General features: G+C 42.1%; 1 protein-coding gene across 2 annotated transcripts in view; it reads left to right on the forward strand.

Moving 5' to 3' along the window:
• The first annotated feature begins 3260 nt into the window (after positions 1 to 3260).
• LOC126161289 (uncharacterized) overlaps positions 3261 to 19234 on the forward strand; it is a 121324-nt gene continuing 105350 nt past the window's right edge. The window contains exon 1 of one of the 2 annotated variants that reach the window (XM_049917031.1): positions 3261 to 3317. In XM_049917031.1, coding sequence (XP_049772988.1) covers positions 3279 to 3317 — 39 coding nt within the window. In that variant the 5' untranslated portion in view covers positions 3261 to 3278. The other variant, XM_049917040.1, reaches the window with a different exon arrangement.

A 19234-nucleotide genomic window follows, 5' to 3' on the forward strand; every position in this document is an offset into this window, starting at 1 on the left:
ATCGAACATGCCTGGGATAGATTGAAAAGGGCTGTTTATGGACGACGTGACCCACCAACCACTCTGGGGGATCTACGCCGAATCGCCGTTGAGGAGTGGAACATTCTGGACCAACATTGCCTTTATGAACTTGAGGGTAGTATGTCACGACGAAAACAGGCTTGCATCAATGCAAAAGGACATGCTACTGGGTATCAGAGGTACCGCTGTGTACAGCAATGTGGACCACCACTTCTGAAGGTCTCGCTGTATGGTGGTACAACATGCAATGTGTGGATTTCATGAGCAATGAAAAGGGCGGAAATGATGTTTATGATGATCTCTATTCCAGTTTTCTGTACAGGTCCCGGAACTCTCGGAACTGAGATGATGCAAAACTTTTTGTTGTGTGTAATTTACTGTTTTTCGGCCAAGAAGGCAGTAATTAAGTTGCACAGCACTAAATAACGGGTGATCAAAAAGTCAGTATAAATTTGAAAACTGAATAAATCACGGAATAATGTAGGTAGAGAGGTACAAATTGACACACATGCTTGGAATGACATGGGGTTTTATTAGAACCAAAAAAATACAAACGTTAAAAAAATGTCCGACAGATGGCGTTTCATCTGATCAGAACAGCAATAATTAGCATAACAAAGTAAGGCAAAGCAAAGATGATGTTCTTTACAGGAAATGCTCAATATGTCCACCATCATTCCTCAACAATAGCTGTAGTCGAGGAATAATGTGAACAGCACTGTAAAGCATGTCCGGAGTCATGGTGAGGCATTGGCGTCGGATGTTGTCTTTCAGTATCCCTAAAGATGTCGGTCGATCACGATACACTTGCGACTTCAGGTAACCCCAAAGCCGATAATCGCACGGACCGAGGTCTGGGGACCTGGGAGGCCAAGCATGACGAACGTGGCGGTTGAGCACACGATCATCACCAAACGACGCGCGCAAGAGATCTTTCACGCGTCTAGCAATACTTTGTTGTCGTTTTTTTTTGTTCTAAAAAAACCCCATGTCTTCCAAGCATGTGTGTCAATTTCTTCCTCTCTATCTACATTATTCCGTGGTTTATTAAGTTTTCAAATATATACTTACTTTTTGATCACCCGGTATTTTATTTCTGATGAATAGGTCAGTTTCAGTTTTCATATTCAAAGGTAACACCAAAGGACAGATTTGTTTGAATCATTTAACGCTAGGAAGGAAATAGGACCTTTTAAGAGTAGGGTACAATAGTTACAATTAATTTTGCAGCGGAAAGTTGCGAGGCTGCCTGTCTGTTTCTTCTTTTTCCTCTTATCAGCAATAATAATTTTTCTAGTGGTCAAGGGAAGGTCATTAGAGGGGGAAGTTCGTTCGGTCGCCTTGTGAGCGCAAAGTACTGTACAGCGGAGTGACAAGCAGAGCCCTCTTACTCTCGAGTTATTCAGGGGGAGGGAAAAGGTGCGGGACGTGGAAACATCTGCCCAACATGTTTTAAAAATCTTATTCGAGAACACATGTTACTCTACGTGATAAATAGTAAGTAATATGAGTACATACGCTACTGGCCATTAAAATTGCTGCGCCAAGAAGAAATGCAGATGATAAACGGGTATTCATTGGACAAATATATTATACTAGAACTGACATGTTATAACATTTTCACGCAATTTGTGTGGATAGATCCTGCGAAATCAGTACCCAGAACAAACACGTCTGACCGTTATAACGGCCTTTATACGCCTGGGCATTGAGTCAAACAGAACTTCGATGGCGTGCACAGGTACAGCTGCCCATGCAGCTTCAACACGATACCACAGTTCATCAAGAGTAGTGACTGGCGTATTGTGACGAGCCAGTTGCTCGGCCACCATTGACCAGACGTCTTCAGTTGGTGAGAAATCTGGAGAATGTGCTGGCCAGGGTAGCAGTCGAACATTTTCTGTATCCAGAAAGGCCCGTACAGGACCTGAAACATGCGGTCGTGCATTACCCCGCTGAAATGTGGGGTTTCGCAGGGATGGGATGAAGGGTAGAGCCACGGGTCTTAACACATCTGAAATGTAACGTCCACTGTTCAAAGTTTCGTCAGTGCGAACAAGAGGTGACGGGGACGTGTAACCAATGGCACCCCATACCATCACTCCGGGTGATACGCCAGTATGGCGATGACGAATACACGCTTCTAATGTGCATTCACTGTGATGTCGCCAAACACGGATGCGACCATCATGACGCTGTAAACAGAATCAGGATTCATCCGAAAAAATTAAAAATTACGCTTTGCCATTCGTGCACCCAGATTCGTCGTTGACTACACCATCGCAGGCGCTCCTGTCTGTGATGGAGCGTCAAGGGTAACCGCAGTCATGGTCTCCGAGCTGATAGTCCATGCTGCTGCAAACGTCGTCGAACTGTTCGTGTAGATGGTTGTTCTCTTGCAAACTTTCCCATCTGTTGTCTCAGGGATCGAGACGTGGCTGCACGATCCGTTACAGCCATGCGGATAAGATGCCCGTCTTCGAGACTGCTAGTGACACGAGGACGTTGGGATCCAGCACGGCGTTCCGTATTGCCCTCCTGAAGCCACCGATTCCATATTCTACCAACTGTCATTGGATCTCGACCAACGCGAGCAGCAATGTCGCGATACGATAAACCGCAGTCGCGATAGGCTCCAATCCGATCTTTATCAAAGTAAGAAACGTGATGGTACGCATTTCTCCTCCTTGCACGAGGGATCATAACAACGTTTCACCAGGCAACGCCGGTCAACTGCTTTTTGTGTAAGAGAAATCGGTTGGAAACTTTCCTCATGTCAGGACATTGTAGGTGTCGCCACCGGCGCCAACCTTGTGTGAATGCTCTGAAAAGCAAATCATTTGCATATCACAGCATCTTCTTCCTGTAGGTTAAATTTCGCGTCTGTAGCACTTCATCTTCGTGGTGTAGCAATTTTATTGGCCAGTAGTGTATATTCTCGCTGCACGAACTTCTCCACCTGAACTGATCGATGTGATTAAACGTTGTATGTCAACCCATATATACGTTCAGTATTATTTTAAAGTTTTTAGCAGATTAGAATGAAAGACCTTACGCGATCTTGTGTAGGAGTCAGTGGATATAGCGAATGCCGCTGCATATATTGTAAAAAAGCCCCTTATTGTGTGACTGCATTTTATCGATGCGCGAACGAGTGAAAAAATGTTTGTTTTGGGTGACAGGATGAGCGATATCTGTAGCAAGTAGGTCGCGAGGCAGATAAGGGAGTGAGCGGGTGAGGCGGCGTTTCACACGGCATGCGTCGCCCACGGGATTCGGACATGGCCCGCTCTCACGTGAGTACCCGCCGCCTCTTATCCGCCGCCCGCCGGCCACGTCACACAGCTAGCAGCGCGCCGCGACGTCTATTCGGAGAAGAGCTGCGACCAGCGCCGCGCTCATCTCCGACGTCCATCATAACGTACGGGTGAAGTTCAAAAAGTAAGTTTTAGTCAATTATTTACTGAGCGTGGAACATCTATTGATCAAGGCGTTGTACAGTACATCACAAAACGGTAACGTAACAGTTTCTCTATGGCTCTGAGCACTATGGGACTTAACATCTGAGGCCATCAATCCCCTAGAACTTAGAACTACTTAAACCTAACTAACCTAAGGACATCACACACATCCATGCCCGAGGCAGGATTCGAAACTGTAACCGTAGCGGTCGCGCGGTTCAGTACTATAGCGCCTAGAACCCCTCGGCCACTGCTGCCGGCACTGTTTCTCTGCGTGGACATTAAAATCTCATCTGAATGTCCCGCTGATCTTACAGATGCATGACTATAATTATCCTGCACCTTTCAATAAACAACGTTTGCAGATCTTCGTCGTCTTTTTCCACAACTGTCTTTGTGAAACGAATTTCGTTTTCCCAAAGCCGAATATTTTACTTCGTTTTGTTAGCTTGACAGTGTGTCAGCATCAACGTACGATATTCTGCGGACATCCACATACTTATGAAAATTTGTATTTGATATGTTTTATGAACGTTGATTTCTCAGGACAAAGCTGTCCGTTGAGTGCTTATTTTTCTTGTTAATGCATATCTTCCTGTGTCTCAGGAAATTCTTATCACGGAGAGCGGCATTTCAGACTGACTATAAGGCCTACTGCATTTTGTCTTCAGTCTATTCATCTCTTTGTCTCCCTCGATTTTTACACTCCACGCTGCTCTCCAATACTAAATTGGTGATCCCTTGATGCCTCAGAATATGCCCTGCCAACCGATCCCTAGTCAAGTTGTGCCACAAATTTCTCTTCTCTCCAATTCTATCAATACCTCCTCATTAGTTATGCGATTTACCCATCCAATCTTCAGCATTCTTCTGTAGCACGACATTTCTAAAGCTTCTATTCTCTATTTATCGTCCACGTTTCACTTCCATACATGGCTACACTCCATACAAATACTTTCAGAAACGACTTCCTGACACTTAAATCTATACTCGATGTTAACAAATTTCTCTTCTTCAGAAACGCTGTCTCCGTTATAGCGCTAGAATAGTCGATTATCATTCCTCTAAAAGAAATGATGCTTTCGAATTTATTATGTTGTTAAAACTTCCTATTGCAGATATATGCTTTCATAATAATAACAATAAGGAAGGAAAAACTGTAGGACGGAAACAGTATGCTTAAAGAAGTGCCGCCGTGAGTTAAGTTTTTTATGAATACATGCAAATAAGTAATAGCAACGAAATACATATAAAGAAAATAATATCTGGAAATATACGGAATGTACCCAGTACTTTCAGATCTAAATACGTATATGTCCTCAGAATGTGTGTGTGTGTGTGTGTGTGTGTGTGTATCTGTAGATCTTATGAAGGGACTTATGAGGGGATACGGTAATGGGATACGATAACTGTGTTAATTTGTTTCACATCGTTATGCAGGGCCTTGATCGAGAGATGTTTCGTCTAATGATTGACTATAACTTACTCTATTAATTTATGTCTAGCTGCTTAGTCATAGGGCTATCTGCGTACTGTGACGGCAATTTGCACGTTCACAGGATTACATATGACCAAGATGGACTGCCTTCGTGTGAGACATGTCTCAGAAACAAAGAATAAAGCTTGCTCCCAGCATTAGATAGTGAACATGAACACTAGACGTATTTTACGATCCCCTACTTACTCTATACTTGTTTTCAACGGCTATGAGACGTGTTCTTCAAATTGCAAATAATGAATGTAGTAGAATACAATATCGGATATCCAATTAGATAACTTTTTCTGTGTTTGAAGCACAGTCAGCACAATATGATTGTGTTGTACTATACGTACTATAGTACGTTTTGTATGTAGATATTTCTTACTCATAATGTGATAACTTTAATTTCGACACCAGTTTAGTTGTGTTACTAGGATAGCTGTCGTTTCTCTTCGGTATGGAATGCACGCAATATTTAGAATTTCCTTTAGCATTAAATCTTTTCTGGTTACAATGTAAGATGCGCAGTTCAGACTACATGCATGTTTTTTTCATATTTTTTTATATATACGAGGTATTTAATGATAATCTGTCAGTGGTTCAACATCAGGGGAGAATGATGAAGGTGTTACTTGATGATCCTCATATTCTAGTGAGTATTTAACGATACAAGCCTCCCGGGTACGTAGTGTCGCATGTTGCTGTTAAATGTTAATTAAGCGTGTAAACAACGTAGATTCAGAGTGTTGTGTCGCTGTGCGCTGGACAAGGCGGGAGTCGTGAGGAAGCAGTACAACGTAGACATCAAAGCTCTCACACATGCTCTTGGTAGGTTCGAAGTCTATCTGAGGGGGTGAGAGACCAGGGTTTTACCGCCGATGGACATCAGCGTGCGGCAAGAATCCTATCGGTGCTCCCGAGGATGACTATCCGCAACTGCACGCCAAATACTTAAAAGTAAAAGAATAGCCGCCTTGTGATTAGTTGGCCCTTGTAAGGGATCCACGGTCCCTTACTCAAAGATGAACGTATTTTACTCGCGCCTATGGAGGACAGGCCAAGAATCGATAGTTCGACGCCTGTGGCCAGCGAGTGTTATAGTTGTCAGATGGAGTTAGGCAGTAAATGTCGTGGTAATGACGAAACTGGAGGAGGAATAGCGTACCGACTGAATGTGTATCCCAAATCAAGGTCATTTAAATAAACCGCTTAGTCTGTCACATTACTCGACTACTAACGATGCCATAAATTTAATCGGGAGTGTTTCTCCCTTCTTCGGAAGTGCTTGCGTAACAGGCCCTGTTATCTGCCCACAATTCGGGTAAAGAATAGGTAAAGCACACTTCACATATAGGAATTGTTTCATTCTCTTCATTCACTTTGTGGGCTGCAGATAAGACACAGACAAAGTGGTATGCTGGTAGTGCTGTAAGAGCGCGTTCCTGCCTGCAAAGTTTTCTACTTCATGTAGGGAAGAGAAATGTTTGTGCACAGACTTTCTGTTCAGCATAAGGGTTATGACGAACAACGTCTAACCGTGCTGAAGCTTATGATACTGTGATAGCGTTGTGCTAAAAGTATTATCACCGATTGACAAAAATAAACTAATGTAATGAATCACACGTTTAATCTGAGTGTTCAGTCCTGAAGACCAGGTCATAATACTAATATAGTTCTTCCGTCTTCAGACAACATCCTCTCTTGCGTGTTGGCTGTTGAGTATTACCGTAAGAATCAAGAGTCAGGGAACCTTTGAGAACGATCAAGTTAAACTATCAAGCTACTGAAATTTTAGTTCTGAAATTTTTATAGTTAGGTTTGTCAGTACATCGAGTAAAGTGAAGTCCCGGGCGGGAGGCGTGCCGGCCGCTGGCACGAATCCGTTCGGCGGATTAGTGTCGAGGCCCGGTGTGCCGGGCAATCAATGAATGGTTTTTAGGCGGATTTCCATCTGCCTCGGCGAATGCGGGATGGTTCCCCTTATTCCGCCTCAGTTAGGCTATGTTGGCGATTGCTGCGCAAACAACTGTCTCCACGTACGCGTGCACCATAATTATTCTACCATGCAAACATTTGGCGTTACACTCGTCTCGTATGAGACGTTCCCAGAGGAGGGGAACGCACAATAACCCTGGGTTCGGTGTAGAGTGGCAGTGGGGTGAGTTGACTGCTGTAGCCTATTGTGGGGTTGTGAACCACTGAGGGCTACGTCGAGTACCAAGCCTCTCCGTCGTTTCTAGGTCCCCAGTTCAATACAGTACAATACAAAGTGAAGCCGAAAGTACTGAATCTAAAAAGTAGAAATAAACAATTACCGCACAACATCGACTTTCCTGTGATATTAAAATTTAGAAGTAGAAAAAAATTTCGAGGATGGCGTCAGGGTTTGTGTTTCCTGATTCCACTGAATTAATCTGTGACTGCTGTAGCAAGCGTAGGAGGACACCGATATGTTTGGTTAACTATCTAGACTTGGAATGGATTTTTCATTGAAAACTCTGTAGGCACTGAAAACTCTGTAGGATCGTATACGTGGAACGAACTGTTGCTAGACAGGTACGAAGCCAAGTAATCCCACTAGACATCCTTTATAACCATTTATTTCTTGTTATCAGAAAAGACTTATAATCGACACTTAACACCAGCTTTATCAGAGACCTTGTGAGCGTATGTTATCTGTTTGACAATACTTCAGAACAAAAATTCGGGAGGTTTATGTAGAGAGCAACGATGTAGCGAAACGTCAGTCGTTCACCTAACTGAATGGCACGAAGAAAAATGTGGTTGTTCGGGATTTTGGCAGGCGACCAAACCAATGTGACTAGATAGCGTTTCAGTGGCACCTTGCCATGGTTGGTATAATTCTTAAGAATTTCAATGAATTTTCACACTTCCTAAATATGCCTTCATCCGTACAGTGGCGGTGACATTAATGAATTGTGTAGGATTTGTGTACTTTGTATTGAGATTTCTTATACAGCTGCTACCAATCTGTCTACTCCCTGCTTTTCAGGAATGTGGCACATATACTTGCGGTTTGCATCTCCGAACACTTACATGGAAACTCTGCCCTTAGTAGGTGGTACAGCATACACCTATCCATATTTTCGAGTCATTTTAATTCGGTTTAGCCGCTCGTGCTAGGGTACTCCTCTTGTTAATACTGAGCCTGCTTGCTCTCTTTCTTCTGGTGTACTGTGGTAAGGGGATAGTCGGGACGGCGCAGCGTAGAGACTCCTCTGTCAGTGGGTTTGTCAACTCCACTACTTTTGAAGGCATTACTTCTGCAGTGGTCATTGCTCCTCAGTGAGAGCTATAGGGACTGGGATCAGGTTGGGCCTCAGGTGAAGTAAATACAAAGTAAATACAATTCTCCCACGTGTTTCAACAGTAGAAGCGTCCCACATCTTAATATTGACATTCACATGAACATTAAACATTGGTAGGTGATAGTTCCTAACGCCGCAGTAGTAAGCAAAGCCAGCCCCCACTAACGTTAGCGAGCTACAGTATCTGCGGACACTGTGACGTATATTGATCATGTGAGTTCTCAACTTTCTTCTCCATAGCAGCGCAGCTCTGTGTTAGATACACTGTGTTTGTAACTGTTCAAGTTACTTTTCTGTCCCTCTAAATACTTTTTCAACAATTCACAGTACGTTTTCCACATTTCAAAACATCACAGCGAATTTCATGCTTTCTACACAGTTATACATACATACTTTCATCGTTCACTCTTTACTCATTTACTGCTGTCCATAAGCAAATTTCCTCTCAATGCTTCTTTTCATACGTCTGTGGAGACAGTCGCAAGTAACTTCCAGACGTACCAGATCTACATATCACCATCCAGTTTCTTTTATACAATGACCAAAATTTGTCTCGAAGCAACCATATATTTTAGAGCACTCAGCCTCTTGGATACATATGCTTTCTTGATGTCCATAATTCACTACCACACAACACTATGCCCCAAACGCTTCTCCTCAGCAATATCTTTACGACCTCGTTTCATCCGTCATGGAGTATCTTGCTTCCAAGGTACCAGAATTCCTTAATTTAGTCGATTTCGTGATCACAAATTTAGATATTAATCTCCTCGCTATTCTCATTTCTGCTACATTCATTACTTTTATCTTTTCTCGCTTTACTCTCAGTCCCATTAGATAAATCCATTCAACAGATAATGTAATTCTTCTTCACGTTGACTGATGATAGCAAAGTCATCAGTGAATGTTAACCACTCGTATCCTTTCACTCTGAATTTTAATCCCATGAATCTTCTCCTTCCAACGTAGTCATAGAAGATTGTCTCCTTTATCGTCATTAACACCTTGAGCCTTTACATTTCTTAGGTGTTGTAACAGGGATGTGTCATGTTTGTGTTGCGCAGTTCTTCATTTTATTCATCATAAAGACATGATAGCATTTTAATGGGCACTTGAGGTGTGAGTATTGATCTCAGGATTCAACTGGCCTGGTCGCAGTGATTTTCTTCACTGCGCAATGGTCAGTGAGACGGAATGGCTTCACTTGAGGTGTCTACGTTCTACAGATGGGTCCATTACCAGAGGCGACAGTACGGCGCCCATTTGCGAAGTTCTGCTGAGAATTTGTCCCTGCACGTTGGTGAATAAAGGCAAGTTTTCATCGTACTCATTATGGAGAACTAAAACCAGATCTGCGACAGCTGTAAACCCTGCACTTGGGAATCGGCGGTTGCACAGTATCATGATAGTTGTTCAATAAACTAACACTGTTTACTTATGATGCAGCAGCTATCAGTCGATGCTAAGAAGGTAAGTAATTTTGGAAAATAATTTAAAAATTGTCAGGAACACAGTTTTTACAGTGGGATGTGGGATATAAGTGCGAAAGCTATCACACAATCAGCTTAACATATCATGCGTCAAAGCTGCTGTCAAAAATAATATACAGAAGAATGGAAAAGAAAATTGATGGTCTATCCGATAGCTTTAGGAAAGATAAAGGCATCGGAAGAAGTTCTGACGTTGCATTTGATAATGGATGCAAGGCCGAAGAAACGTGAAGATACACTCATAGAATTTGTCGACCTAGAAAAATCGTACGGTAACGTAAAATGGTGGTACAGGTGCGAAATTCTGAACAAAATCGGGTTAAGCTACAGGGAAATGTACGAGAAGCAAGAGGGACAGTAAGAGTGGGAGACCAAGAATGAAGCGCTCGGATTAAAGAGTAAGGGATGCAGTCTTTCGAGGAATACATCGAAGAAGCTGCGACGGAAACAAAATAAACGTTCAAGAGTGGGATTAAAATTGAGGGTAAAATCATATCAATGATAAGAGTCGCTGATAGCACTGCGTACTCAGTGAGATGAAGAAGAGTTCCAGAATCTATTGATCGAACTGTTCTAATGGGTGCAGAGTATGGACTCAGAGTAAACAGGAAAAAGACGAAAGTAATGAATGTAGCAAAAATGAGAACATCGAGAAGCTTAATATCAAAACTGATGATCACGATGTAGACCAAGTTAAGTAGTACTGCTGGCTTGGAAGCAAGATAACCTATGACAGCCTAAGGAAGGAGAACGTAAAACTCAGGCTAGCACAAGCAAAGGCGGCATTTACGGCCAAAAGAAGTCTCCTGGTATCAAACAATCGCCTTAATTTGAGGAATAAATTTCTGAGAATGTGCGTTTGGAGCACAGCATTGTGTCACACTGAATCATGGACAGTGAGAAACCGGAACAAAGGACAATCGAAGCTTTTCAGATGTGATGCCACACAAGAATGTTGACAATTAGGTGGACTGATAAGATAAGGAATGATGAGTTTCTAAGCAGAACAGGAAATGGAAGGAACACACTGAAAACAACGACAAAGAGAAGTGACAGTATGATAGGTCATGTTTTCAGACAACTGGGAATAACCTCCATGTTACTAGAGGGTAAGAACTTTGGGGGAGGACAGATCTTGGAATACATGCAGCATATAATTGATGTCGTAAGGTGCAAGGGCTATTCTGAGGTGAAGAGGTTAGCGCAGGAGTATCAAACCAGTCACAGAAGGGCGGAAGCTACATACATTATATTTTCCTTGTACAAACGAACTGCTGGTGCTTTCTGGAGGAGAAATGAAAAATTATACCAATCTATTGTACACTCAAGCTGCTGTATAGCACCTTACCGTTTTAGACACTATTCTCACATGCCACAATACGTAAGAATCTGTGGTGCAAGCCAGTGATCGACGGATTGGCCTGAATGAAGGAGAGCACACAGAGGTGGGGGAGGGTGGCGGGCCTATTACCCGGCCGTCCTGTAGCCCCGGGAATGATCTCCGGTACTCATTTGATAGAAGCCTGATGACGAGTGAACCTGGGGTCGTCCTCGAGGAAATAGAACGATGAACAATCCCCACCCTTACCGGGAATTGAACGCGGAACCTCCAGAGTCAAAGTCCAGTGCTCATCCGTTATACCAGCACGGCATCTGATATAATATACTTTGAGAAAAAATGACAGATGTTGTGTTAGGAGTTTCCTTAAGGGATGGGTAGTAGATATGGCGTTCATTTGCTTGTTCGTGTGCTGTTACTGACTTTGTAAGCGAGATAATAGTCTGTCTTTCTTTTGTGCTCAGAATGTGTTTTGCCCTGTTACTAATGTGGACACTTATAATGATTCATAATTATATAAAGGCACTGAAATACGTTTTACGACAAGTGGATGCAAACAAACACATGTTGAAATGTATGCAGAGTTAGTGATTTTTTCAGTGATGATTACAGCAAAATTCGAGAGGTATTTGAGTAAGTCGGTCTACATCAAAATATCATTTCCTTTGGCTGCCCAGTTTCGGAAATCATAGGCTATTTTCAGATCTGGATACCAGAAAACTCGTTGCAACAACTGTTGATTACGCGCAACAAATTCTGCGGCGGATTTTTCATGTATCCATATCTGAAGATGGCCTGTACTTGCTGAAACCGGTCGTCCAGAATAAACGCGTGCTGAGTGCGGAACACTTGGAACTACAGAACTATTCCTCTTGAGAATTAAGAAAGTGAGGTGAAATAGGAAACACACAAGTGCATATAAGGAAAAGCAGGTTGAAAGAAGAAGAACAACCTTGAAAAGTGAATGTGCTACATGATTTGCTTCGATCTCAGCCTTCACTGAGAACGAAGAAAAATTCGGTAGACTTTAGAATATGTAAAAAAGATTTAAAAACACCAGTTAACTGTACGCCAATGTTATAAAGGAAGAGTGTATTTAACTGATAAATATCAACATGTAAAAACATTAATGTATATCATATTTCCAGGATGGACCACAGAGATACTTTACAAAAGCGGAACTTGTCTGCTGAAATATATTCTGTAACCGCGGATAAGGTGAAAAAACCAATACTAATTGATAGCAAATTAAAAGAATTGTGATCTGAACCGTATTAATCAAAAAATTTGAATATACAGATCACTGTACTGTCTCCTCGATAGTCTAACGGCGTCTTTTAGTGGAGAAGTCGACACCTGAGGAAAGAAAAGGGGTGTAAGTGATATCACTGTGCTTAGTGATATAGTTTATAAATAAGGGCAAGCTGTCTGCTGACCATCTGCTCGACACTGTGCATTTCCGATCTTGCTGTAATATATTGGAATTGTAACGGAGATGAAACTGTATGTTCAGTTTCACTTCTACCACGTTTAGTCTACATTTATGTGAACATTTTCTCGATTAACTTCACTATTTATGGTATTATTTTTCAACACTAAGTCCACAGAGCTAGACCGAAACAGAAAATGTGCACACAATTAATGAATGTCAGAAGGAAATGAAATTCATGCTACGTGTGAGTAATGGTGATGTTAGTAAGTGATAGAATTTTCTGATCCATCGGATGACATTACTCACAAAGGGTCCATACGTTTTTGAAGTTACAGTGAGCGAAACAGGGGTTTCTGTACATTATGCTATTGTACCAAAGAGTAAAAATACTTCTGGAGTAAGCATTCAGATGCGCAGAATTGATTTTGTGTTGACAACATACATTGCCAAAGTGGTCAAGTGACATTCGAACGGCATAAGTTTTTCTGTAATGCCACTTATAAAATTTGAATGTCATTATATCGTTAGTACAGATTCACATCGTAGAAGCTATGGATTTAGTGTACGCATTTTGTAGACGTCATAACAATCTGAATTTGATGCTTGGATTAAACTGGGCTCTTGGCTACGACGAACAAAATGAACGGGTACCACGTCACGCCACCATTATGTCAGCGTGTATTTACACGTGCAGGAATATTAGCCCATGACAATGACCCACCAATGGTAGTCACAAGAATTTTAAGTAATGCTCCCACTTGTCCAGCACAAACGCGGAAAATTCCCGTCTATAAGAGAACGCGACACTAGTCTCTGACAGTGTTCTAGCAACAGTGGACACAGGAAGATCCTGAAGAAGATCGCAGCAGAGGCGCCGAAGCGTCGATTATTTTAGAGGAAACATGACACGGCCCAACCACCCAGAAGATTTTACCTTTAGTGTATTTATACTGCTCGCCATGTCACGTCACGTCAATCCGCTTAGCCCAGTACCGAAAAGCGAAAGCGAGGCTATGAATCAACTACCTCGATGCATAAGGTTGGAGTATAGTGTCGGAATAGAGAACTAACAACGGCAAAGTTTATTACTTGCCAAAGCTAACTCCATAATCCTTCCCCATGAACCATGGACCTTGCCGTTGGTGGGGAGGCTTGCGTGCCTCAGCGATACAGATGGCCGTATCGTAGGCGCAATCACAACGGAGGGGTATCTGTTGAGAGGCCAGACAAACGTATGGTTCCTGAAGAGGGGCAGCAGCCTTTTCAGTAGTTGCATGGGCAACAGTCAGGATGATTGACTGACCTGGCCTTGCAACATTAACCAAAACGGCCTTGCTGTGCTGGTACTGCGAACGGCTGAAAGCAAGGGGAAACTACGGCCGTAATTTTTCCCGAGGGCATGCAGCTTTACTCTACGGATAAATGATGATGGCGTCCTCTTGGGTAAAATATTCAGGAGGTAAAATAGTTCCCCATTCGGATCTCCGGGCGGGGACTACTCAAGAGGACGTCGTTATCAGGAGAAACAAAACTGGCGTTCTACGGATCGGAGCCTGGAATGTCAGATCCCTTAACCAGGCAGGTAGATTAGAAAATTTGAAAAAGGAAATGGATAGGTTAAAGTTACATATAGTGGGAATTAGTGAAGTTCGGTGGCAGGAGGAACAAGACTTTTGGTCAGGTGAATACAGGGTTATAAATACAAAATCAAATAGGGGTAATGCAGGAGTAGGTTTAATAATGAATAAAAAAATAGGAGTGCGGGTAAGCTACTACAAACAGCATAGTGAACGCATTATTGTGGCCAAGATAGACACGAAGCCCATGCCTACTACAGTAGTACAGGTTTATATGCCAACTAGCTCTGCAGATGATGAAGAAATTGATGAAATGTATGATGAGATAAAAGAAATTATTCAGGTAGTGAAGGGAGACGAAAATTTAATAGTCATGGGTGACTGGAATTCGAGAGTAGGAAAAGGGAGAGAAGGAAACATAGTAGGTGAATATGGATTGGGGCTAAGAAATGAAAGACGAAGCCGCCTGGTAGAATTTTGCACAGAGCATAACTTGATCATAGCTAACACTTGGTTCAAGAATCATGAAAGAAGGTTGTATACATGGAACAATTCTGGAGATACTAGAAGCTATCAGATAGATTATATAATGGTGAGACAGAGATTTAGGAACCAGATTTTAAATTGTAAGACATTTCCAGGGGCAGATGTGGACACTGACCACAATCTGTTGGTTATGAACTGTAGATTTAAACTGAAGAAACTGCAAAAAGGTGGGAATTTAAGGAGATGGGACCTGGATATACTGAAAGAACCAGGGGTTGTACAGAGTTTCAGGGAGAGCATAAGGCCCGCATCTCGTGGTCGTGCGGTAGCGTTCTCGCTTCCCACGCACGGGTTCCCGGGTTAGATTCCCGGCGGGGTCAGGGATTTTCTCTGCCTCGTGATGGCTGGGTGTTGTGTGCTGTCCTTAGGTTAGTTAAGTTTACGTAGTTCTAAGTTCTAGGGGACTTATGACCACAGCAGTTGAGTCCCATAGTGCTCAGAGCCATTTGAACCATTTTTGAGAGCATAAGGAAACAATTGACAGGAATGGGGGAAAGAAGTACAGTAGAAGAAGAATGGGTAGCTCTGAGGGATGAAGTAGTGAAGGCAGCAAAGGGTCAAGTAGGTAAAGAGATGAGGGCTAGTAGAACGCCTTGGGTTACAGAAGAAATATTGAATTTAATTGAGGAAAGGAGAAAATATAAAAATGCAGTAAATGAAGCGGGCAAAATGGAATACAGATGTCTCAAAAATGAGATCGACAGGAAGTGCAAAATGGCTAAGCAGGGATGGCTAGAGGAGAAATTTAAGGATGTACAGGCTAATCTCACTAGGGGTAAGATAGACACTGCCTACAGGAAAATTAAAGAAACCTTTGGAGAAAAGAGAACCACTTCTATCAATATCAAGAGCTCAGATGGAAAACCAAATGGTTCAAATTGCTCTGAGCACTATGGGACTTAACATCTATGGTCCCCTAGTCCCCTAGAACTTAGAACTACTTAAAGCTAACTAACATAAGGACATCACACAACACCCGGGAATCACGAGGCAGAGAAAATCCCTGACCCCGCCGGGAATCGAACCCGGGAACCCGGGCGCGGGAAGCGGGAACGCTACCGCACGACCACGAGCTGAGGACAGATGGAAAACCAGTTCTAAGCAAAGAAGGGAAAGCAGAAAGGTGGAAGGAGTATATAGAGGGTCTATACAAGGGCGATGTACTTGAGGACAATATTATGGAAATGGAAGAGGATGTAGATGAAGATGAAATGGGAGATACGATACTGCGTGAAGAGTTTGACAGAGCACTGAAAGACCTGAGTCGAAACAAGGCCCCGGGACTAGACAAATTCCATTAGAACTACTGATGGCCTTGGGAGAGCCAGTCCTGACATAACTCTACCATCTGGTGAGCAAGATGTATGAGACAGGCGAAATACCCTCTGACTTCAAGAAGGATATGATAATTCCAATCCCAAAGAAAGCAGGTGTTGACAGATGTGAAAATTACCGAACTATCAGTTTAATAAGTCACAGCTGCAAAATACTAACGCAAATTTATACAGACGAATGGAAAAACTGGTAGAATCCGACCTAGGGGAAGATCAATTTGGATTCCGTAGAAATGTTGGAACACATGAGCAATACTGACCTTACGCCTTATCTTAGAAGAAAGATTAAGGAAAGGCAAACCTACGTTTATAGCATTTGTAGACTTAGAGAAAGCTTTTGACAATGTTGACTGGAATACTCTCTTTCAAATTCTAAAGGTGGCAGGAGTAAAATACAGGGAGCGAAAGGCTATTTACAATTTGTACAGAAACCAGATGGCAGTTATAAGAGTCGAGGGGCATGAAAGGGAAGCAGTAGTTGGGAAGGGAGTGAGACAGGGTTGTAGTCTCTCCCCGATGTTATTCAATCTGTATATTGAGCAAGCAGTAAAGGAAACAAAAGAAAAATTCGGAGTAGGTATTAAAATCCATGGAGAAGAAATAAAAACTTTGAGGTTCGCCGATGGCATTGTAATTGTATCAGAGATAGCAAAGGACGGAAGAACAGTTGAACGGAATGGACAGTGTCTTGAAAGGAGGATATAAGATGAACATCAACAAAAGCAAAACGAAGACAATGGAATGTAGTCGAATTAAGTCGGGTGATGCTGAGGGTATTAGATTAGGAAATGAGACACTTAAAGTAGTAAAGGAGTTTTGCTATTTGGGGAGCAAAATAACTGATGATGGTCGAAGTAGAGAAGATATAAAATGTAGACTGGCAATGGCAAGGAAAGCGTTTCTGAAGAAGAGAAATTTGTTAACATCGAGTATAGATTTAAGTGTCAGGAAGTCGTTTCTGAAACTATTTGTATGGACTGTAGCCATCTATAGAAGTGAAACATGGAGGATAAATAGTTTGGACAAGATGAGAATAGAAGCTTTCGAAATGTAGATGGGTAGATCACATAACTAATGATGAAGTGTTGAATAGAATTGGGGAGAAGAGGAGAATGTGGCACAACTTGACAAAAAGAAGGGACCGTTTAGTAGGACATGTTCTGAGGCATCAAGGGATCACAAATTTAGCATTGGAGGGCAGCGTGGAGGGTAAAAATCGTAGAGGGAGACCAAGAGATGTATACACTAAGCAGATTCAGAAGGATGTGGGCTGGGAGATGAAGAAGCTTGCACTGGATAGGGTAGCATACAGAGCTCCATCAAACCACTCTCAGGACTGAAGACAACAACAACAACTTCATAATGTATATTCTTGCTCAGTAATGTTTAGTAAAGTACTGAGAACTGAAACAACATTTTAAAACATCGACATTAATTTGCTAGGGAACATATATAAACACAAAAATCTCAAACAATATCTGTAAAGAAATAAATGGAGACTGTTTAGCTTATCGATTACGTTTTTTCCTCGCTTGACTAATAACGTCATAAACATCTGTATGTTTCTCGTTTGTTAAAGGATTTAAAGGAGTTAACACGTTATTCAATGAAAATTTCTTCATCAATTTGTTTCATATTTACATACATTGTGGGCGTCAGCTCTGTTCTGTTATTGTTAAACCCAAATAATTATCGCTTTCGGATATCTGACCTCGCTTGTGTAAGAACATTCAACGGGAAAAATATCCAAGTCGTCATGAAACATTTGCAATTTGCTACGAAAACAAAGTACAATAATAACACAGAGATCACTAATACAAAAAAAGTCCCACAAAACCCATTACTATAACAAGAATGAGTCCGATGAAAATATGCTAACTTAAGATGTTAGCAGAGGACACTATCGACAAACCTTGATCTTCCGTGGCGTGACGTGACGATCTGTTGACGACCTATGTGAATATTGGATCTGAAATGCATTCTGGAATGTTTTGATATCACGTGACATGATGTTGACATCCAATGTGAACTGGTCTTAAGCAAACAGCGTCATCCCGAGATCAGATGACAATTTCAGCTTAATGTTGACAAATACGCATAACGCAATGCTCATTTGAGAGATATTTCTGCTCTATGCTTTGTATCAGTGATGCAACTGATGAGTTCTTCGGGTTATGCGTCGCGAATCGACAGTTCTACAGTAGCGAATACTCGACAGTGTAATGTTTACTTGCTAAGTGTTTGTAACTCATTTGTTTACTGTCGCTGATTTGTCTCCGCGTGGCACCCAGGTATACTGGACATCTTTGACACTCTGTGTTAGGTCGCGTAGTGTTGGAATTTGGTGTCAGTAATGAGCTGCAGGATGGATTACTCTCTGTTATAACTGTTACCTGCAACAGGCTCAGTTTGTAGCAGTCGATCACACACCAGTATTATAACGTGTCTGTTGTTTATGTAGTACAATCTCCAAATCGGAGAAACTGTCTTGCTTTATGTTGGTTTAAAATGAAGCCTATATAATCATGAGGTGATCACTGTGATGAATTAATTGCAGGAGTGACTGCTTGCTGCAGGCAATATCATTAGTCTACGCTAGCACAGTGGTGTCCATACGACAAGGAGGGTGACTCGGCAATACACAGCAGCATGGGGCAGCGTGCAACGTGAGCCGCCAGTGAACTGCGTATTTTTGCTGTATTTGTGTGCAGTGTGCACCAAAGGGAGCGAGTTGAAAAATTAGCGATGATCTTTCCTTGTTATACTGTGACGGTCATATTTCCATTTCTGCTTTCATTATGAATTATATGAAGCAAACGTGACATTTCTCGAAAGATTGAGAAGAACAAGTAATGTTCCCATATAGCAGCATTGGCAATAGACTGGAGACAAAACAGATGGAGCCCGTGACTTGGAGCAGAGATAGAGAACGCTCTGGCGGTGTCACATGGTATTCTCCGTCTCTTTCTGTTCATATCACAAAACAGCCACACTCGTACGCATAAACTAGTCTAAAACCCGAGAGCTGCAGAATTCGTAATTACAGCCTTCTTTTGTACCCTTCCCTCAGCATGCTGCTAGCTGATACATGACAACACTCATTAAACTGTTGTCAAAACTGTGCACTTCTTCTTCACGACACAACATATTTCACTTGTTCCATGGCCTGTCGCTGGCAGAGTATATCACTAATCAGATGTACTGTATGATATGGATGAACAGGGG

This window comes from Schistocerca cancellata, chromosome 1 (genome assembly GCF_023864275.1).
Source record: "Schistocerca cancellata isolate TAMUIC-IGC-003103 chromosome 1, iqSchCanc2.1, whole genome shotgun sequence".
NCBI classification, from domain to species: domain Eukaryota; kingdom Metazoa; phylum Arthropoda; class Insecta; order Orthoptera; family Acrididae; genus Schistocerca; species Schistocerca cancellata.